The sequence below is a fragment of the Pristis pectinata genome, chromosome 11, assembly GCF_009764475.1.
Source record: "Pristis pectinata isolate sPriPec2 chromosome 11, sPriPec2.1.pri, whole genome shotgun sequence".
Taxonomy (NCBI): domain Eukaryota; kingdom Metazoa; phylum Chordata; class Chondrichthyes; order Rhinopristiformes; family Pristidae; genus Pristis; species Pristis pectinata.
Window position 1 is genome coordinate 63,406,710 of NC_067415.1, and position 22,592 is coordinate 63,429,301.

The window sequence follows — 22,592 nt, forward strand, 5'->3', positions numbered from 1 at the left end:
ATATCACTTTAGACCCTCTTTGCACCCACCTCACAGCTTAAATTCTCCTTCCGCTGCTCCCCTCTCCTCCTTCTCACAGCTTTGCATCATTTGCAAACTTGGAAATGTTATATTTAGATCCTTTAACTAAATCATTGATGTGTATTGTTAATAGCTGGGACCCTAGCACTGATCCCTACAGCACCCCTCTTTCGTCATTGCCTGTCATCCAGAAAAACATTCATTTCTATTCCTGTTCCCTACCAGTCAAACAATTCTCAGTCCATGCCAGTATATTAACCACTCCCCCGCCCCCCCCCCCCCCCCCCCCCCCCCCCATCATCTGTGCTTTAATATTGCACACTAACCCAACGATGACAGGGCTGGGGGCCAGAAGACCAGATGGCAGGATGGGCTGTGGTTGGTCGGTCGGGTGCACCAGATGTTGGTATGGGGCTGCTGACTTGAACAATTATAGTACTGGCCCTTATTTTGGTCTAGTTTCTGAACGGGATTTCGATCAAGAAGGTTCCAGTTCTCATCTCGTTCTGAGATGAACGATTTTAGGACACTCTTTGTCATGGAGTCAGGATTTCGTTGGCAGCGCCGAATATCCACGCCCACAGTCACACCCTCCCTCCTTCTCCTCCTCCTCCCCCCTTCCATCTCTTAGCTCCCTTGGAATGTAGTAATTACATCATTAAAGGGAATTCGCTCCTAACCATCAGCCACGCGTCAACAAACGGATCAACTAAAAGATTTTATTTTTTCACTGCCAAGTTATCAAAACAATTGGACCTGGGCGGATAAAATGCAATTAAGTGAATACTGACAATGTTGGGCTGTTGTACATACTTTAAACCAAATAATTGTAACACAAACGCCAAAGTATTAAATGCATAAATCCTCACAATTAATCAGCACCTACCATGAAACAGAAACTTAGTAACTTGCTGCGCTCCACTCTGTCTCGCAATATCACTGCTGAAAGATCCAGTCACTGTTTTCCCATCACACATCAACACCACCAGTTCTGCAAAAGTGGCCAGAATTAGAAGTCTCATTGTCTCGGTTCTTACTTCAAGCCCCAATCTGGCTACCTCCTGCCACTTATCTCTCTTAACTACAAACCAGTCTCACCCTAACGTGACACTTCAGCAGTCTGCACCCAAGAAACCCATTGGTAAGTTGAGACAACCCCAGCACCAAGTTGTGCACAGAAAAGGCGCGGCTCCGACGTGTCAACCGGCGTCGTAAAGTGCTTACCGAAAACTGTGGTAAACATAAACCAATAAATAGATCTAAAAGTGCCGGAGTAAAATAAATTACACAGCGACGATACGTTTTAATTATTAGTTTTGTAACGTGAGTATTTTTACAAGCGACTGTATTCAGATTGTAAGGCGAAATGTTGTGTTTAAACCGTCAGTGCGTGCTTTACGGCAGCTGGAGCTGCGCGGCAGGATGTCTGAAGCGGTCGGTGCGGATCCTGCAACGTTTGAGAAGCGGCTGCTGGTGACGGGTGGCGCCGGCTTCATGTAGGTTTCTGATGCCCTGGCAACGTGGGGGAGGGTATGGATCTGACAGGGTAAACCACACCCGGTTCCGTCAATGGGAACAGCATATGGCCATAAGCAGTGTGGGGGGAGCCTTCAGCTAGCTGAGCTGAGGGAGCTGGTACAGGGACACTTGGTCTGCCGGAGGGCTAGTGTCGGTGGGGTCTGGGGAGAACACGGAGACAGACAGTGCTGGCACGGTATGAAATCACCAGGAAGACAGAAAATGCTCCAAGAATCTTGTCAAAGCCTCCTTGGGGGGTATGGGAGGGGGAGTGGGGGTGGGTTTGGTTGGGGGGGGGGATGTAACATTCTCACCAGTTTGGGAATCCTTACAGAACAAAATGGTGAATGAGTATCCAGTAAAGCATTGGGATCCAAAAGTCTCTTAGTTGGAACCATGTCGAAGCCCAGTAAAAATGGTGGAAAAAGTGCCTCACTTCCCATGTTACCCACCTCTCTGTGCTGTTGAGCACCTTCTGCATCACTGGTGATAGTTTGTTTTCAATAAAGGACTCTTCAGCCACCTCAAAATCCATAGGTTTAGACTCAAAGCAAGCCATACTTGACCCAATGTCTAGTTTGCTGATCATTCAAAATTACATTGTGAGTAGGGAAGAGGATGTAAAGAGGTTGTAAGGGTAGATAGATAAATTGGTATTGGTTTATTAGTTTATTATTATATTCACGTACCGAGGTACAGCGAAAAGCTTGTCTTACAAACCAATCGTACAGGTCAATTCATTACACAGTGCAGTTACATTAGTACAAAGTGCATTGATGCAGTACAGGTAAAAAGAGTAACAATACAAAGTAAAGTGTCACAGCTACAGAGAAAGTGCAGTGCAATAAGGTGCAAGGTCACAACAAGGTAGATCGTGAGGTCATAGTCCATCTCATTGTATAAGGGAACCATTCAATAGTCTTATCACAGTGGGGTAGAAGCTGTCCCTAAGTCTGGTGGTACGTGCCCTCAGGCACCTGTATCTTCTACCCGATGGAAGAGGAGAGAAGAGAGAATGTCCCGGGTGGGTGGGGTCTTTGATTATGCTGGCTGCTACACCAAAACAACGAGAGGTAAAGACAGAGTCCAAGGAAGGGAGGTTGGTGTCTGTGATGCGCTGGGCTGTGTCCACAACTCTCTGCAGCTTCTTGCGATCCCGGGCAGAGCAGTTGCCGTACCAAGCCCTGATACATCCAGATAGGATGCTTTTTATGGTGCATCTGTAAAAGTTGGTGAGAGTCAAAGGGGACAATCTAAATTTCTTTAGCCTCCTGAGGAAGTAGAGGCGCTGGTGAGCTTTCTTGGCTGTGGCATCTATGTGATTTGACCAGGACAGGCTGTTGGTGATGTTCACACCCAGGAACTTGAAGCTCTCAACCTTCTCGACCTCAGCACCATTGATGTAGATGGGTGCATGTGCACCGCCCCCTTTCCTGAAGTCAATGACCAGTTCTTTTGTTTTGTTGACATTGACGGAAAGGTTGTTGTCATGACACCATTCCACTAAGCTCTCTATCTCCTTCCTGTACTCTGACTCATCGCTGTTTGAGATATGGCCTACCACGGTGGTATCATCTGCAAACTTGTAGATGGAGTTAGAGCAGAATCTGGCCACACAGTCATGAGTGTATAGGGTGTCGAGTAGAGGGCTGAGGATGCAGCCTTGTTGGGCACCAGTGTTGAGAATAATCATGCCGGAGGTATTGCTGCCTATCCTCACTGATTGCGGTCTGATTGAATAAGTGGACAAGACTTGGCAGATGCAATATAATGTAGACTATAAAAAGTATGAACTGGAGTAGGTCATTTAGCTACTTGAGTCTGCTCCACCAAACAATGCCAGTTGAAATTTGCACTTCAATTTAAAAAAATACAGCAACAAACAATATGGAAGAACTCAGTGGGTTGAGCAGCATCTGTAGAAGGAAAGAAATTATTGACATTTTGGGTTGAAACCCTGCATCAGAGCCTAAAAATAACTAAAATTTTATGGAATTGAACCATCTGGCTGAAATATCAACAATTTGTAAATGGGCTTTTCGCTTTCCATCATCAGCATTGGCCGACATCTGTTACTAGACACGTGGAAGCGAAAAAACTGAGCACGATCAGAAAAAATCGGCTTCAATGTTTTTTCGGGAACCTAGGCATCGCTGGCAAGGCTAGCAACTATTGCCCATCCCCAATTGCCCTTGAGAAAGTCTATCTTGCTGCAGTCATTCATGTGAACCCATTCCCAGAATGCAGTTGGGTGGTGTGTTCCCAGATTTAAATTCAGTGACAATGGAGAAGATATTTCCACATTGGGATGATGTGCACCCTTAGAGGAGAATGTGCATGTTGTGATGTTCTCATGCACCTGGTGCCATGTACTTCTTTAATAGAGTTGTACAGCACAGAACCAGTCCATTCAGCCTGCCGCACCATACCGACCATTTTGCCCATCAACATTAATCCCATTTGTCCACATTAGAACTGTATCCTTCTATGCCTTGCTTATTTAAGTGGCTGTCTATATTGTATCTTAAGTATTGTAATTGCATCTGATTCTGCCACTTCCTCTGGCACCACATGTCAGATATCAAATGCTCTCTGTGGAGAGAAAAAACAACTTAACCCTTGTATCTCCTTTAAAACTCCATTCTCTCACCTTAAACCTATGCCATCTTGTATTTGATACCCCTACCATGGGAGAAAGATTTTGACTCTGCCCTATCAGTGCCTCTCATAATTTTATCAGGTTATCCCTGAGCCTCCTTCCTCCAGGGGGCAAAAAGGCCAAGCTATTCCAGTCTATTCCAGTCTCTCCCATTACTAAAGTTCTCCAATCCAGGTAACATCCTCTGCACTCCTGCACAATCACATTCTTCCAGTAGTGTAATGACCAAAACTGCACAAGTGTGGCCTAACCAATGTTTTATAAAATTGTAATGTAATGTCCCAACTCTTGTATTCTGTGCCCAACCTATGAAAGCATACCATATGTGTTCCTCAGCACCCTATCGTCCTGTATTGCCGCTTTCAGGGAACTATGAACTTGGACTCCTAGTCTCTCTGTTGAGCAATATTCCTTAGTGCCCTACCTTTTACTATATTTGTGCTACCCTATACAAGGTGAAAGATAACATTGTATTCAGTTCTTGCATTGATGATGAGTATCAGATTTCAAAATCAAATATCAATTGATTTATCTGTGTTAGATGGTTTATGTGTCCTCTATCAGTACAACACCCTCTTTGTGACAAAATTTCAACTTACTAGATTGTTCAAAATGTGCAAGTCCCAGATAATTTGAGCTTTATATTGCTTTTTACTAAGCAAATGATCCAATGTGTTTCTGTTTTGAAGTGCCTCGCATGTGATTATTTGCCTGCTGGAGAGATATCCGAATTATTTGATCATAAATTTGGACAAGGTGAGTTTGGTTAAAAACAATGAAGTTGTATTACATTAACTCCTTGTTATTTGCAAGGGATAGGGACACAGACTTTGCGCAGTTAACAAAAAAACCACAGATACCACTGGCAATGACATTAAGGCTACAATGAAATACAGTAGTCATTCCTATAACATTTTCATGCAAGTTTCAGCTTGTATCTTTTAGCTTGTCAAGCACTGCAGTCTCTGGTTCTAGCACTAGCTGCAAACCTACCCAAATTCCTGACCCATGCTGTTCCCGACACCAGCTCTGGTCACACATCGACTATTGAAATTTAGCTGGCACAGCATATCAAATGCAATCCATCTCATGGCAAACAGGATTTGCTGGACGCCACAGGTGTGTAGCACTATATTTACTACCATTGCACCATATAGTTCTATACGTAGCACTACATTTACCAACACTTCCAGTAATACAGGGCTGACCTTGCCACTAAGTGGATCTGCAAAAGCAAGTTAACAAGGACTTAGAAAAATTAGTTCTAATATTTTCAAATTCCTTAATCACTACTTTTCCTCCTACAGCTTGATTACTGTGCAAGCCTAAAGAACTTGAAATCGGTTTCCAGCAGAAAAAACTACAAATTTATAAAGGTATTTAAATCTTTAAACCATTAAGCTCATATGATAATCAACCCCCATTGCACTGTTCAGAATTACTTTTGTGGGAGACCAGCTCAGTAACAATTTTGAAATAACCTTTAATTATAAAATAGGGGGAAAAAAGCTTTTTTAATAGATCCAATAGAGCAATGCTGACTCCTTCAATGTAGTCCACATAGGGAAAAGTACAATGCTGGGGTCCAGATTTTCTGTAACAGACTGACTGGCATCAAGATGCATTTGACACCAGCATTGTAAGTGATGATATGATTTACTTCAAAATATTTAAGTAGCAATGTCACATTGTTCTAATAACATGAAAATGTATTGAGGATGTTACTGCTCTGGAATGTACTTCATTTGCTTAAGAACTAGGAAGAAGGGTAGGCAATCTGGCCCTTTGAGCCTGCTCTGCATTCATTGAGATAATGGCTGATCTACCTCGACATCATTTTCCTGCACTATTTTGGTATCCTTTGATCCCCTTAGTATTCAGAAATCTATCAACTTCTGTCTTGAATGATCTCAATGACCTGAGCTTCCACTGCCCTCCGGAGTAGAAAATTCTGAGTGAAGAAATTTTGCCTTATTTCAATCCTTGGAGTGGAACCTGCAGATTGTTGCATTCTCATGTACCTGCTGCCCACATCCTTGGTGGTGGAGGTCATGAGTTTGGGTGTTGGATTAGCTAGTACGTGCTGCAGCCACTTTGTACACTTAGGGTGGTTGATGGGACTTCATTCCAGTGAATTGATCTGTCTTGGCTGGTGTCCAGTAGCTTGAGAGAACAGACAAATGATGAGTGCACCATCATATTCCTGATGTATCTTGTAGATGGCACAAAAACTTCAGCATGTGGAGATGTCAGTCATTTGTTGCAGGATACCTGTCCTCTTATGGTTGGAGCCACTATAATTTATGTGGCTACTCCAGTCGAGTTTCTGGATTAATGGTTATCCCCAGAATGTTGCTGGTGGGGAATTTGGTAATGATAAATGTTATTGAATGTCAAGAATAGGTAATTAGACTCCCTCTTGTTAGAAGTGGTTCTTGTTTGATACTTTTGAAGTGTGAATAAAATCTGCCACTTAATAGCCCAAACCCATGAATGTGATCTAGGTCTTGTTGCAGCTAGACATGAACTGCTTCATCTGCTGAGCATTTGCTGATGCAATTGAACATTGTGCAATCGTAGGCAAACATTCTCACTTCTAATGGCAAACATTCTCACTTCTAATCTTAGCATCAATGAAAGATTAACAATGAAGAGGCTGAAGATATTTCAGCCTTGAAAACTGCCCTGAGGAACTCCTGCATCAATGTCCTGGGGCTGGAATGACTAATCTTTGACAACCCCAACTATCTTGCGTTGTGTGAGGTAATACCCTAACTAGTGGAGTGTATTCCCTTTGATGCCCATTTGAATTTATAGAGTTATAGAGTACAGAAACAGGTCTTTCGGCCCAACTCGTCCATGCCAATCAAGTTGCCTTTGTGAGCTAGTCCCATTTACTGGCATTGGGCCCATATCCCTCTAAACCTTTCCTCTCCATGAACCTGTCCAAATATCTTTTAAACACTGCAATTGTACCCACCTCTAGCACTTCCTCTGGCAGCTCATTTCATATACCCACCATTCTCTGTATGGATAAACCATCCCCTCAGGTCCCCTTTAAGTATTTCCCCTTTCACCTTAAACCTATGCCCTCTAGTTTTATACTCCTCGACCATGGGGAAAAGACTATGGACCATCCACTTTATCTATGTCTCTCTTGATCTTGTACACCTCCATAAGGTCACCACTCAGCCTACTTTGTTCCAGGGAAAACCATACCAGCCTATCCAGTCTCTCCTTATAACACAAGCCCTGCAGTCCTGGCAACATCCTTATGAATGTTTTCTGCACCTTCTGTAGCTTAATCATATCCTTCCTATAGTCTAGTGACCAGAACTGCACGTGATGCTCCAGGTGCGGTCTCACCAATGTCTTGTACAGCTGTAACATGACATCCCAACTCAATGTCCTGTCTGATGAAGGCAAGCACACCATGTGCCTTTTTCACCACCTTGTCTACCTTAGTCACCACTTTCAGGGAACTATGTATTTGTACCCCAAGATTTCACTGTTCTACAACACTCCCCAGGACATACTGTGCATATCCTGCTCTGGTTTAACTTTCCAAAGTGCATCACTTTGCACTTATTTGAGTTAAGTTTCATCTGCCATTCCTTTGCCCACTTTTCCAGCTGATCTAAATCCCGTTGTAACCTTAGACAACATTCGCTATCTACCACACCACCAATTTTTCTTCCCATAACATCCATGGATGCACTTGCTGAGGTCCAGGGATTCAATGCCAGTACGTTTCAGGACATCACTGTTCTCCCTGAATCCCCTTGCTTCCATGACCTCTCCACGGTAAATATAGACAAGAAGTATTCATTTAAGACCTCGTCCATCTCCCCTGGCTCCATACATAAGACAGCCACACTGATCTTTTAAGGGGATCTCTTCTCTTCCTAGTTACCCTTTTGCTCTTAATATATTGTAAAATCTTTTAGGATTCTCCTTCACCTTATCTGCCAAGAATATCTTGTATTCCCTTTATGCCCTCCTGATTTCCTACTTAAGTGTATCCTCCATCCATTATGTTTCTCAAGGGAGTCACTTGATCCCAGCTGCCTAAACCTGCCATCGTTGCCCTTCAATCTAACAGGAACATGTTGGCCTTGAACTCTCCCTATCTCACTTTTAAACTTCTCCTAGTTGCCAGATGTCACTTCACATGCTAACAGCCTCTCTCAATCAACCTTTGCAAGTTCCCATCTAATACCTTCAAAATTAGATGTCCCAATTTAGGACTTTAAATCATAGACTTGTCCTGTCTTTTTCCATTCGGTTTTACCGGGTCTCCATGATGCCACATTTGGTCAAATGCTGCCTTGATTTCAAGAGTATTCAATCTTGCCTCATCTCTGGAATTCAGCTCCTTGGTTCATGTTTGGACCAAAGCTGTGATGGATACTAGAATGAAATGGTCCTGGAGAAAACCAAATTTGGCATTGGTGTTTGATAGCACTGTTGACAACTGTTTCCATCACTTTCGTGATGATTGCAAGTAACTGATTTGGTGGTAATTAGTTGGAATAGATTTATCCTACTTTTTGCGAACAGAACCTACCTGCGCAATCTTGCACATTGTCTGCCAGATGCCAGTGTTGCAACTGTATTGGAACAGATTGACGAGAGCTGCATCTGCTACTGGAGCATAGGTCTTCTGTAATACAGCTGGGATGGTGCCTTTGCTGTTTCCAATATCGTCATTCATAGAGTGAATGAAGTTGGCTGGAGACTGACTTCTGTGATAATGGGAACCTCAGGAGGCAGGTGACACCTCCGGTTGAACATAGTAGCAAATTAACCCTTTTTTTTTAGCATTCATAGATTGGGTCCTGGCATCATTGAGAGTGTGAATATTCTTGGAAGCTCCTCCCAGTAGCTGCCTGATTGTAAAGCACCATCCACGACTAGTTGTGGTAGGACTGAAGAGCTTCCATTTGATCTGTTGGTTGTGAGGTTAGATAGCTCTGTCTATTGCATGCTTTTTCACACATTTACTCCTAAGTTGCAGCTCTACTCTCTGCATACCCTTCTGCATTCTCATTGAAGCATGGTTAATCCCCTGGCTTGGCAGTAATGCCTGGCCATGATGTGACAAATTGTGGTAGTAAACAGTTCTGGTGTGGCTTATGGTCCACAGTGTCATGGATGCCCAATTTTGAGCTGCCAGATCTGTTCTGAGTCTATTCCATTTAGCACCATTGTAGTGCCTCGCAACACGATGGAGGGTGTCCTCAATGTGAAGATGGGACTTGGTCTCCATGAGGGTTGTACACTGGTTATCACAGACAGATGCATCTGCCACAGGTTGATCAATGAGAACAAGCTCGAGAGTTTCTTTCTCATGTTGATTCAATCGCTACCTGCACAACCCCAGTCTGCCAGCCATGTTTTTCAGGACTCATCTGCTTTGGTTGGTGTTGATATTTCCAAGCTGATAGATGTTGAAGATTGCCACACTGAACATTGTGTCCTTACTACTTTCAATGGTTCTACTGTACTAGTTATCTACTCAAAGTTCCAACAGATTAATCAAACGTGATAACCCTTTCATAAATCCATGTTGACACTGGCCAATCCTATTATTTTCCACGTGTTCTCTTATTACATCCTCATTATAAATTCCAGCTTTCCTACTGCTGATATTAGGCTAACAGATCGGTAATTCCCCTCTCCCCCACCTTTTTTTAAATATTCTCAATTCTGCAGGACAATTCTAGAACTGATAAATTTTGGAAAATGTTAACCATAGTATCCTGTATTTCTATGGGTACCTCTTTCACAACACTGGGAAACACATCAGTATTTCCTTGGGATTCATCATCTTTCAGTCTCACCAACTTCTCTAGTGTTTAATTTTTACCCAAACACTAATTTCAGTTCTGCATGCTCACTAGATCATTAATCCTTATAGATCGTACAACACAGAACCAGCCCTTCAGCCCAATATGTCCAAGCTGATCATCAAGTACCTATCTATAGTAATCCTATTGCCAGTGCTTGGTCCACAGCCTTCTGTGCCTTGGTAATTCAAGTGCTTATCTGGGTACTTCTTAAATAAGTAAGAGTAGCTTCCTCCAACACCCATGCAGACATTTTTTTTCCCAGTTCCCAACCACCCTTGGATTGAAAAAGTTCTTTCTTAGATCCCCTTAAATCTCTTGCCCCTTTCTGTAAGCCTATGCTTTTTACTTTTAGGTGCCTCTTATATGGAGAAAAGTTCCTTGCTGTCCACCCGATCTATGCCCTTCATAATTTTCTATACCTCTTGTCAGATCTCCCCTTCAGCCTCCTCCACTCCAAAGAAACCAAACCTGTTCTCTGCAGATTCGCCTCCTAACGGAAGCACTCCAAACCAGGTAACATCCTGGTGAATCTCCTTGGCTCCCTCTCCAGTGCAATTACACTTGTGGTGATCAGAAATTTACACAGTACTCCATCTATAGCCTAACCAACATTTTATAAAATTGTACCATAACCTCCCAGGTCTTACTTTCTATGTACCTGCTAATGAAGGCAAATAGATGAGCTGTTTGGTCTGAGGAAATAGGTGAGCTTCTACACGACTGCTTTGAGTCAGTAGACTAGTCCATGTTCAAAGACTCAGCTGCCAGCCTAGAGGAGTATGTCACTAGTGTGTTGATGACTGTGTACCAAAGGGAACAATCTGGGTGTTCCCACACCAGAAACCATGGATGATCCAGGAGATCCACTCCTTACTGAAGTCTAAGACTGCAGCATTCAAATCAGATGACCCTGAACTTCACAAGAAATTGAGATACAAACTCCATAAAGCTATCAGAGATGCCAGGAGACAATACCAATTCAAAATCGAGTCCCAGACCAGCTATCAGTTATGGCAGGGTTTGCATGCTATATCGGGCTACAAAACAAAGTCAGGCAGCATTGCTGACAACAGCACATCCCTTCCCGATGAGGTTAACGCATTCTATTGCACATTTTGTACAGAAGGGGATTAGTATGTCACCACCCACCCTGACAGCTTCCAATGCAACTGAACCCATAGTCACCGATGCGGACGTAAGATCAGTCTTCTGGAAAGTAAACCCGCAAAAGGCACCTGGCCTGGATGGTGTCCCTGGCTGTGTCCTTGGATCCTGTGCAGATCAACTGGTGGGAGTATTTGCAGACATTTTTAATCTCTCCCTGCTTCAATCTGAGGTTCCCACCTGCTTTATGAAGACCGCTCTCATCCCAGTACCTAAGGAAAACAAGGTAACGTTCCTTGATGACTACCGCCCAGTGGCTCTGACATCCACCATCGTAAAGTGCTTCGAGAGGCTGGTCATAGCATGCATTAACTTCAGCTCCCAGACAACCTTGACTCACTACAATTCGCCTACCGCTGAAAAAGTCTACAGCGGACGCCATGTTCCTGGCCCTACACTTATCTCTGGAGCATCTTGACAGCAAAGACCCCTACGTTAGAGTATTGTTTATTGACTACAGCTCCACATTCAATACTATAATTCCAAGCAAACTCATCACCAAGCTCTGAGACCTGGGACTCAACATCTCCCTCTGCATGTGGATCCTTGACTTCCTGACCTACAGACTGCAATCAGTAAGGATAGGCAGCAACACCTCCACCATGATTATTCTCAACATTGGCACTCCCCAAGGCTGCGCCCTAAGCCCCATACTCTACTTCCTATTCACTCACGACTGCATAGCCAGATTCTACTCTAATTCCATCTACAAGTTTGCAGACGATACCACCTTAGTGGGCCGTATCTCAAATAATGATGTCGGAGTACAGGAAGGAGATAGAGAGCTTAGTGACTTGATGTCATGACAACAACCTTTCCCTCAATGTCAGCAAAACAAAAGAGCTGGTCGTTGACTTCAGAAACAGGGACAGTGCACGTGCTCCTGTCTACGTCAACGGTGAGGAGGTCGAGAGCTTCAAATTCCTAGGAGTGAACATCAACAATATCCTGTCCTGGTCTAACCACGTGGATGCCATGGCCAAGAAAGCTCCCCAGCGCCTCTACTTTCTCAGGAGGCTAAAGAAATTTGGCATGTCTTCGTCGACCCTTAACAATTTTTATCAATGTACCTTAGAAAGCATCCTACCTGGAAGCATCATTGCTCGGTATGGCAATTGCTCTTCCTGTGACCGCAAGAAACTGCGGAGAGTTGTGGGCACAGCTCAGCACATCACGGTCTATACTTGGTACCTCAGTAAAGCACCAGCGTAATCAAAGACCCCACCCATCCCGGATATTCTCTTCTCCCCTCTCCCATCAGGCAGAAGATACAAAAGCCTGAAAGCACATACCACCAGGTTCAAGGACAGCTTCTTACCCTGCTGTTATAAAACTATTGAATGGTTCCCTATTGCGATAAGATGGACTCTTGACCTCACAACCTACCTCATTATGACCTTGCAACTTATTGTCTACCTGCACTGCACTCTCTCTATAGCTGTTACACTTTATTCTGCATTCTGTTATTGCTTTACCTTGTGCTACCTCAATGCACTGTGTAGTGAATTGATCTGTATGAACAGTAAGTAAGACAAGCTTTTCAATGTACATCAGTACATGTGACAATAATGAACCAATTCCAATATTCCATATGCCTTCTTCACCAACTTTTTGACCTATGCTTCCACCTTCATGGATCCTTGGACTTGTACACTGAGGTTCCTCTGTTCTTCAATATCCCCTAGGGCCCTACTGTTCACTGTGAATGTTTTACCCCTTAGTCCTCCCAAAGTGCATCATCTCAGGATTAAATTCCATTTGCCATGGTCTGCCCATATTACTAATTGATCAATATCATCCTGTAGTCTTTGACTATCCTCATTATTAACAACAACACCACAAATTTTCATATCATTTGCAGACTTACAAATCATACTTCCAACATTCATATCCAAATCAATGATGTATATAATAGTCATGGTGCCCAGCACTGATTTGTGTGGTACACCAAAGGTAACAGGCTTCTACTCACAAAAACAACCCTCTACGCTCACCCTCTGTCTCATTACGAAACAAATTTTGGATCCAATTTGTCAACTTGCCCTGGATTCTATGGACATTAACCTGCTGGACTTTTCACATGTGTGTTCTTGTTAAAGGCTTTGCTAAAGTCCATATAGACGACATCAACTGCACTACACTGCATTTTATTACCTCATCAAAACAAAATCAAGAAAGTTGGTCAGTCAGGATTTCTACCTAACAAAATCATGCTGACCATCCTTGATTAATTCCTGTCTTTCCAAGTATAGATTAATCCTGTTTCTCAGATTTATTTTCAATAACTTGCATTGTACTGGCATTAGACTCACAGACCTGTAATTTCCTGGCTTATTCCTGCTGCCCTTCTTGAATAAACTTACCACAATTGCTTTCTTCTAGTCATGTGTCCAGTGAAGATTTAAAAAGTCTTTATCAGGGCCCTAGCAATCTCCTCCTTTGCTGCCCATAGCAGCCTGGGATACATTTCATTAAGCCCTGGGGATTTATCCATTTTTAAGCCTATTAAGATACCTAATACCTCCTTTTTAATGATGACATGCTCCAGAATGTCACCTTCCTCGTCCCTGAATTCTCCAACTATCATGTTGTTCTCCTTAGTGAATACAGATAAGAAGTATTCATTTAAGACCTCACTTGCATCCTCTGGCTCCATGCACAGATTACTATTTTGGTTCTTAATGGGCCCTACTCTGTCCTTGGTTACACCTAAAATGCCTACAGAATACTTTGGAGTTTCTGTAATCTTGTCTGTCAGTGATATTTTGTGTCCCTCCTTGGCTTCCTGATTTCTTTGTTTAAGAAAACACCCACATACACCTACTTTCTATGCAAGTACTCCCCAGTTTACGAACTCCCAACTTTTGTACAGCACTTGTGTTCAAGCAAGCATTTGGGAGTCCAGTGGTATAGATTTGCCAGCTACTGTGGGGTCGCAACCATCTTCTGACATGTGCAAATTCGGTTCATGGCCGCATTTCTGACTAGTAAATTGTTCAGTTTACAAAGAGTTCACGGAACGGAACCCTGCTGTAACCTGTGGATGACTTGTACTACTAAAGAGCCTTCCTTTTTTCAATTCCCTATATCTCAAGATTCCCTGAGATCATAGAGTTGTACAGCATAAAAATAGGCCCTTTGGCCCACCACATCTATACTGACCATTGTGCCTATCGATATAAATCCCACTTGCCTGCATTAATTCCATATCCTTCTATACCCTGCTCATTCAGATATCTGTCCAGATGCCTCTTAAATGTTGCTATTGTTTCTGCCTTCACCACCTCATCTGGCAGCACATTCCAGATACCAATTACTCTTTGTGTGAAAAATTTACCCCTGAGATCCCCTTTAAACCTCCTCACTCTCACCTTAAACCTATGCCCTCTAGTTCTGGACATGCCTTCCATGGGAAGCAGACTCTGGCAATCTACCCTATCTATGCTCTTCACAATTTATTTACCTCTATCATGTCACCTCTCAGCCTCCTCTGCTCCAGGGAAAACAGACCCAGGCTTACCAATCTCTTTTTATAACTCAAGCCCAATAATCCAGGCAGCATCCTTGTGAATCTTTTCTGTACCCTCTCTAGCTTAATCACATTTTTCCTGTCATGCATAACATTCTCCTGGCATATGTTCTTTTTTTTAATCCTGCCCTCGATATCCCTTGACACACAGGGTTTCTTGGACTTGTTATTTTTAAGTTTTGGTCCTTTTGGGATCATGTTGGCGCTGAATGCTCCCATTTCGTAGAACATAGAACAGTCCAGCATGGAAGCAGGCCCTCCAGCCCACAATGTTGTGCCAAACTAATTAAACTAGTAATTAAGTGCCTAACTAAACTAATCCCTTCTGCCTACACAATGTCGATTCTCTGCACGTTCATGTGCCTATCTTAAGAGCCTCTTAAACGCCTTTATTATATTTGTCTCCTCCACCACCCCAGCTTCACAATCCAGACATCCACCACTCTCTGTATATATTTTTTAAAAATTGCCCCGCATATCTCCTTTGAACTTACACCCGCCCCCCCACGCCTTAAATGCATGCCCTCTAGTATTAGACATTCGGCCCAGGGGAAAAAGATACCAAGTGTCAACTGTATCTGTGCCTCTCATAATCTTATAAACCTCTGTCAGATCTTCCCTCAGCCTCTACCACTCCAGAGAAAACAACAAAATTTGTCCAATCTCTCCTTATAGCACATGCCCTCTAGTCCAGGCAGCCTCCTGGTAAACTGCTTCTGCATCCTCTCCAAAGCATCTTTCTTATAATTGGGTGACCAGAATTGAATGCAATACTCTAGATGCCGCCTAACTAGAGTTTTATAAAGCTGCAGCATAACTTCCCGACTCTTGAACTCAGTGCCTCAACTAAAAAAGGCAAGCATGCCGTATGCCTTCTTTACCATCCTATCAACCTCTGCAGCCACTTTCAGGGACCTGTGGACTAGGACCCCTCGATCCCTCTGTACATCAACACTGTTAAGGGTCTTGCCATTAACAGTGTACTGTCCCTTTACATTTCATTTGAATGACTCCTACTTGATTGGCTTTTAAAGCAGGGTTTTTGTTTTGTGTCTCCTATGAAGACAAAGACATTTTTTTTAAATTTCACTGCCATTTTCTTATTCCTCATGATCTTTTCCATTCACATCATAGTATAAGTTTTAGAGCACCAGTGAAAAAGGATTGCACTTCCATCAGGGGAAATGCAGGCCAATAATGTGAAGTACACATTGTTTGTGTAAGTGTAGGTTGAGGGCTTAAATCTTGCATCTTGAAAAATGACAGTCCTTGACATTCAGAATGCTGTCATTAGTTATCCTTCATATTTTACATTGATTGTTATGTTGCTGCCATCATGTGGAGACTAATCATTCCATAAATAAATGTTCTACTGGAATTTCTGCTACTGTGCTGAAATGTTTCTACCCAGTCATGATTGCTTCTAACAATGACACTAGAACAAATCCAGCATTAATGATCTAGTTGACAGAATAGTTAGAAAGATATTTCACATTTATATGATTACCTCTACATCAGTGAATAATATTTGAAGTACACCCTTGTTTATGAAGCTCTGGAACAGGAATAGGTTATCTAGCTTTTCAGTGAAATCCTGGTTGATCTTTTGCCAACTCCATATATCCTTATTTTTTTAATATTTCCAGTTGTCAAAACCATTATCAAAACTGACGAAGTTTCAATTGCCTTTGTGGAAGGTTATTATAAATTTCTACTATCTCCTGCATTCTAACTTCACTCTTGAAGTTAAGTGTTTCCTAACATCACTCCTGTAAGACCTGGCTCTATTTTTCAGATTATGCCCACTAGTCCTCTTCTGCTCAATCAGTGGAAATGCTTCCTCTACATAAAAGACAGCAATCAATTCACATATACTGAAATCCTGTAAATACCAAGAAGACAGTTGATTAGTTTGTTTTTGGTGAAATTGTTTGAGAGATGAAGGTTGCTCAAAGCATTATTAAACTCCTGTTTTTCAGGAAGTATCATGGCAACTTTTGTAACCACCCAAGTAGGCAAACATGATTGAAATATAGTTAGAAAAAAATTCTATATTAACTTAGTTTAGTTTTTTTTTGCTACCTTTATGTTGGTGTCAGACAAGGATGAGGAATGAATGTTTGCCAGGTTACTAAGACAATCTTCTCTTTGTCTATCTGTGCCGTGGAGTTGTTTGCATCCATCCAAAAACAAGTGATGTTGTTTGAAATAAATCAGAATTTTGTTTTTCTACTGATCTCTCTCCATTGATGCATGACACAAATTCAGGATCAGCAAGAGTTATATGTGTTTAAAACAAAAAGGTCCTGCATATTTTGTAAGATGTTTTATCTTTGTGTATTTTCTTTGTTCATTTTCTTTTGTTGTAATCATGATTGGAGTATTTTATATTACTTTTAGTACTTATGAATTCAATGAAACATAAATATGGGCCTTTTGTAAGGATCTAAGTCGTATATAATTACAGAATTTTTCTATTTATAGGGTGATATTTGTGATGAACATTTTATGAAGCTATTATTTGGAACTGAAAAAATTCACGTAGTTCTACATTTCGCAGCTCAGACTCATGTTGGTAAGGAGTTTCTTTAACACTTTTCAGTATATCACCTGCTATTGTTTACAGATGCTTGTCAGTGTAAGGTCAAAAAAATGCAAATTGATTTTATACATAAAATTGAAGAATTTTTTATCCACACGTGCTTTAATTTTACTGCCTTAATGGGCTCTTTATTCTAAAGTTATAGGCAAAACCAAGTTTTTCTAAATAAATTAATTTATTGCTTTGAAGCTTAATTGCATGACACTCTCCTTTCGACATTGTGCATTTGAAAATTGATTTTTTTGTTTGTTTTCAGAGTGAAACATGGTAATGACAATTTCTAGGTTGTTTTGCATCACCGTCAAAACTTAGCTATCATCAATCCCCAGGCAACAACTCTTTTAAGGCATTACATGAGAATTTGGACCACATTGTCCAAAGGCTGCATTCCCGGGACAATGTAGTCATCAAGATCCTTTGGAGTTGCAGATTGGTATTGCTGGCATGATATTGCCGGGAGATGTACATGAATGTAGTCTATAAATGCCTGTAGTCTGGGGAAACCTGCAAAAGTAGCAAATCTCTGTGCATTTGACAGTGTGGCATCAGAGTTGTCTCAGTAACAATGCATCATTGCAGATGTCCTCCACAATAGTGTCCTGAGCCTAACCATGTTCAGCTGCTTACCTGTGAACTTGTAAGGTGAGAATTAGGAAAGTTTGCTGATGATTGTGCAATGTTCATTGCCAATTTTTAACTCTTCAGCAAATAAAGCAATCCATTCCTGAATACAGCAAGACCTTGACAAAATTCAGGCAAATAACATTTGAACCACAAAAGTACCAGGCAATGACCAGCTTGGCAATGAGAAAATCTAGCCACCTGCACTTGAGGGACTTGGTGAAGGTGTTGTCGTCAACAATATCCTGGGAGTCACAATTGAATAGAAACTCAACTAGACCAGCCACACAAACACTACAGCGGCAAGAACAGATCAGAAGCTGTATAAGTTGTGTAACCTAAACTGCGTAAGCATCATTCCAAAGCAATGATGCTCAAACTGTGGCAGTCAAACCACCTCTAATTTCTGTATTAGAATATTAAATTTTATTATATTCGAGAAGCATAGTAACAAAACATTTTCCATTGTACATTGCTAATGCTAGAACACCAGTTAAAAAATGTTAGGGTTATTAGTTGGAGAATATACAGTTAATATAGAACCATTACCATTAGAAAGAATCAGCTTTTAACATACTTCCATTGAATGTGTTGATACAACCACTGATCATTTTAAATCACAAGATTCAGCTGTGTTAATAAAGACTGTGCTGTATTAGAACGGCAGCTGCAAAATTAGACAGCAGGCAGCCTCTTGACACAAGTGGTCTGGAAACTGATTTGTCATTGGTATTGGTTTATTATTGTCACTTGTACCGAGGTACAGTGAAAAACTTGTCTTGCATACCAATCGTATAGATCATAGTACAGTTACATTGGGTTAGTACAGAGTGCATATGGACAGTGATTGGTTCCTCAATGTGTACATGCTTACAGATGTATTTGTTTAATATTGGAATAGAAAAAATAACATTAGGGTGTTCTTACTTGATAACACCTTTAGAGGATTTGCTCATATCTAAAATGATGTATCTGATATATATGTTTGATTTGGTGCACAGGGGTAATGTGGTAATGTGGCTGTTTTGGTTACTGACAACTGTGAATGTAGTTCCAGTGTCACATAACTATATAACTGCTCCAAAGCCTTTTCACCATCTACAAGACACAAATTGGGTGTCTGATGGGATATACTCCATTTGTCTGAATGAGTGCAAGTTCCTACAATACCATCCAGGACAAAACTGCTGCTTGATGAACACCCCATCCATCCCTACAAACAAGCTTTGCCTCCACCACTAGAGCATGATGTGTGCAATATTTTCATCTACCGAATGCACTGTGGTTATTCACTGAGACTACTCCAATAGCCCCTCCCAAATCTACAACCTCTACTAGAGTCGTAGCGTCACACAGCATGGAAATGTACCCACTGAAGCTCTCACCATTTTCCTGCTTACATTCCCAAAAATTAGATTTAGCACCACCCTTTCTCTAGTAGACCCATATACATACTAGCTCAAAAAGCTCTCCTGGGTGAATTTTAAAAAAAATCCACCCCCTAAATCTTTCACATTAAGATGATCCCAGTTAATATTGGGGAGGTTGAAAGCCCGTACTCTATTAACTGATTACTTTTAGACTTCTTGTAGAGTCATAGACAGTTATATAGTACAGAATCAAGCACTCCAGCCACTATGCCCATGATGATCATCAAGAACCCATCTATACTAATCCCATTTACCAGCATTTGGAACATAGCCTTCTATTCCATGACAATCCAAGTGCTTGTTTAGAAGTTGATAAATTGTGAGCGTACCTGCCTCCACTACCCACTCAGGGACTGGATTCCAGTTTCTAAACACCTGGGCGAAAAATATTCTTCCTCGGATCACCTTAAAGCCTCTTACTAGTTACTGTAATTCTGTGCCCTCCAGTTTTAGTCACCTCTATGATGAGGAAAAGTTTCCTTCTATCTGCCCTTTCTATCCCCCTCATAAACTCAAATAGGATACCCTCAGCCTCTTCCGCTCCTACCCAATCTCTCCTCATAACTGAAACATTCCATCACCTGCAACATTATAAATGCCATGTGGTTATTCACTAGGAATACTCCGATAGCCCTTCCCAAATGTATGCAGAATGGAAATGGGCTCTTCAGCCTACTGCGTCCATGCTGGCCATCAAGTACTTATCTTTACAAATCCTGTTTTCCACACTCAGCCTGTAGTCTTTTGTGCCATGGAATCTCCTCAGTACCCATTCTAATGCAATCATATCCTTCCTATATTGCTGCGACTGGAATTAGTACTCCAGCTATGGCCTAACCAGTTTTTTATAAAGTTGTACCATAATCTCCCTGCCCTCACATTCATCAGAGCACAGAATATAAGTATCTCCTATGCCTTGTTCACCACTTCGGCTATCTATGCCACCTTTGAGGGTCCTTGGACTTGTACACTGACGTCCCTCTGTTCCTTAATACTCCCTAAGGCTCTACCATTCACAATATATGTTACCCTTATTAGTCTTCCCAAAGTACATCACTTCACAATTATCAAAGTACATCACTTCACAATTGTTTTCCTTTAGTATATGGCTGTTCCTCAACCCCTACTGTTAGCTACTGTGGGTCCCATTCCCCTGCCAAATAAGTTTAAACCCTATTCAGCAGAACAAGCAAAAGACCATCACCAGTGCCCACCCCTTTTGATGTAATTTTCCCACCCACCCCGTTCCCACAAGGATGTTGGACTTGCTTCATTTGAGTTCAGGTGCCCCCCCCCCCACCCCCCCAATCCCCACTGTCCCCAGCTCCAGTTGCAGTAATCCAGAAATCTAAAGCCCTCCCTTCTACACCATTTTTTCAACAACACATTCATCTAACCTGTTCCTCTTATTCCTGTACTCACTTGCACGTTACCTTGTAGGTCCTGTTTTATTCCGCCACCTAGCACCTTAAATTAAAGGCACTGGTTGCACCCTCACCGTTTTCCATCACGGAGAAACAATTATGGTGTAAGATGTACTCCTAAGGCTTCCCTCAACACTCAACATAACATAATCCAATTAGAAAAGAATTACCCTTAAATTATCGTAGTCTCAAGATTAGGGGCAGTCATTTAAAACTGAGGTGTGTAGGAATTTCTCACAGAGGGTGGTGAATGTCTGGAATTCAGTACCCCAGAGGTTGTGGAGGCTAGTTTATTGGGGGTATTTAGAAAAAGGAGAGGTAGTATGAAAAATTAAGGAATTAAGGGCTATTGGGAGCTGGCACAAAGGAGGAGATGACGACTAGTGTTGATGTTCATGTTCATATTGAATGGTGGGGCAAAGTGATTTACTCCTGCTCATATTTTCTTATGTTCTTAAGTACCATCACTAAAGAATGCTACTAATTCTTTAATACTATTTCTTCATTTAAGACTACTTGTCTTTATTTTAGCTGTATGCTTATAGTTTAATAGTTAGTGGAAATGCTCACCTGATCCTATTTAACAATCAGCTCTCTCCCCTGCCATTTATCACTTTCTGAATCATGACATCACCTCCAATTCTGCTGCCGGTCTCTGCGAGGTAGTTGGCTCTCATATAGGTCCTTCTCCCCTTGCTTTTCACAACAGGTTGGTGTCAAACCTCTTGGGAGTTGCTGGGAATGCATTCATCTGGGCAAATGGAATATGTTCAGTCATACTCCTGACTTGTGCTTTGTAGGTGGTGTTAAGGCTTTGGGTTTTCAGGAGGTGAGTGACTTGCCACAGGATACATAGCCTCTGTCTGCTCTTGTAGTTAGAATGTTTATATGGCTGGTCCACTTAAGATTTTATCAGTAGTGACCATTGAAATGTCAGTGGTAGATGGACCCTCCCTTGCTGGAAAAAGTCATTGCCTAGCCCTTATAGCCTATATGTGAATGTTATCTAAGCCCTTGCTGCCAGCAGGCATGAAGAGTTTTAGTTGTGAAGAGTTATGAATGGAACTGAACAATTTACAGCATCTCCAAATGTACCCATTTTGACTATAAGATGTAAGGGAGGTCATTGAAATAACTGGAGGTGGTTGGGCCTAGAACATGGGCCTGAGGCAATCCTGTAGCGATGTCCTAGAACCATGATGATTGGCCTCCAGTAACCATAACTGTCTTCTTTTGTGCAAGGTATGAAGCAAGTCATTGGAGTGTTTTCCTCTTTGGTGCCATTTGACTTTGGTCTTACTAAGGATCCTTGATGCTACTCTGTACAAATGCTGCCATGAAAAGGACCGTCACAGTGTCTTCGCCTCTAGTGTTCGGATAATTTTGGTCAAAGCTTTTCTCTTATCTTAGTGCCATTTTCCTGCACTAACCCCATAGTCTTGATTCCTTTAATATCCAGAAATCCTCTGAGCATCAAGTTCATTTAAAACCACCCTCTGAGCTAGAGAATTTCAAAGATTCACCATCCTCATAGTGAAGAAATTTCTCCTTGTTTCAGTCCTAGATGACCTGTTTCTTGTTCTGATACTGTAACCCCTGATTCGAGGCTCCTTGGCCAGGGGAAACTTTCTCCCTGCACTCACCCTGTCAAACCCTGTAATAATTTTGTGCATTTCTATGAAATCACCTCTCATTCGGCACGGTAGCATAGCGGTTAGCGCGACGCTATTACAGCGCCAACGATTGGGGTTCGATTCCTGTCGCTGTCTGTA

General features: G+C 41.9%; 2 protein-coding genes across 8 annotated transcripts in view; one reads left to right on the forward strand and one right to left on the reverse strand.

The window, feature by feature from the left end:
- gpr180 (G protein-coupled receptor 180) overlaps nucleotides 1–1,194 on the reverse strand; it is a 98,332-nt gene extending 97,138 nt beyond the window's left edge. For 5 of the 7 annotated variants that reach the window (XM_052026653.1, XM_052026650.1, XM_052026647.1 and 2 more), the window contains exon 1: nucleotides 908–1,190. In XM_052026653.1, coding sequence (XP_051882613.1) covers nucleotides 908–1,043 — 136 coding nt within the window. In that variant the 5' untranslated portion in view covers nucleotides 1,044–1,190. Of the gene's footprint in view, nucleotides 1–907 lie in introns of all 7 variants that reach the window. The other 2 variants (XM_052026652.1, XM_052026648.1) reach the window with 1 other exon arrangement.
- LOC127576220 (dTDP-D-glucose 4,6-dehydratase-like) overlaps nucleotides 1,079–22,592 on the forward strand; it is a 60,219-nt gene continuing 38,705 nt past the window's right edge. The window contains exons 1-5 of the mRNA XM_052026654.1: nucleotides 1,079–1,162; nucleotides 1,409–1,517; nucleotides 4,888–4,954; nucleotides 5,506–5,574; nucleotides 17,228–17,318. Of these exons, the coding sequence (XP_051882614.1) occupies nucleotides 1,444–1,517; nucleotides 4,888–4,954; nucleotides 5,506–5,574; nucleotides 17,228–17,318 (301 nt within the window). The 5' untranslated portion in view covers nucleotides 1,079–1,162; nucleotides 1,409–1,443. The remainder of the gene's footprint in view (nucleotides 1,163–1,408; nucleotides 1,518–4,887; nucleotides 4,955–5,505; nucleotides 5,575–17,227; nucleotides 17,319–22,592) is intronic.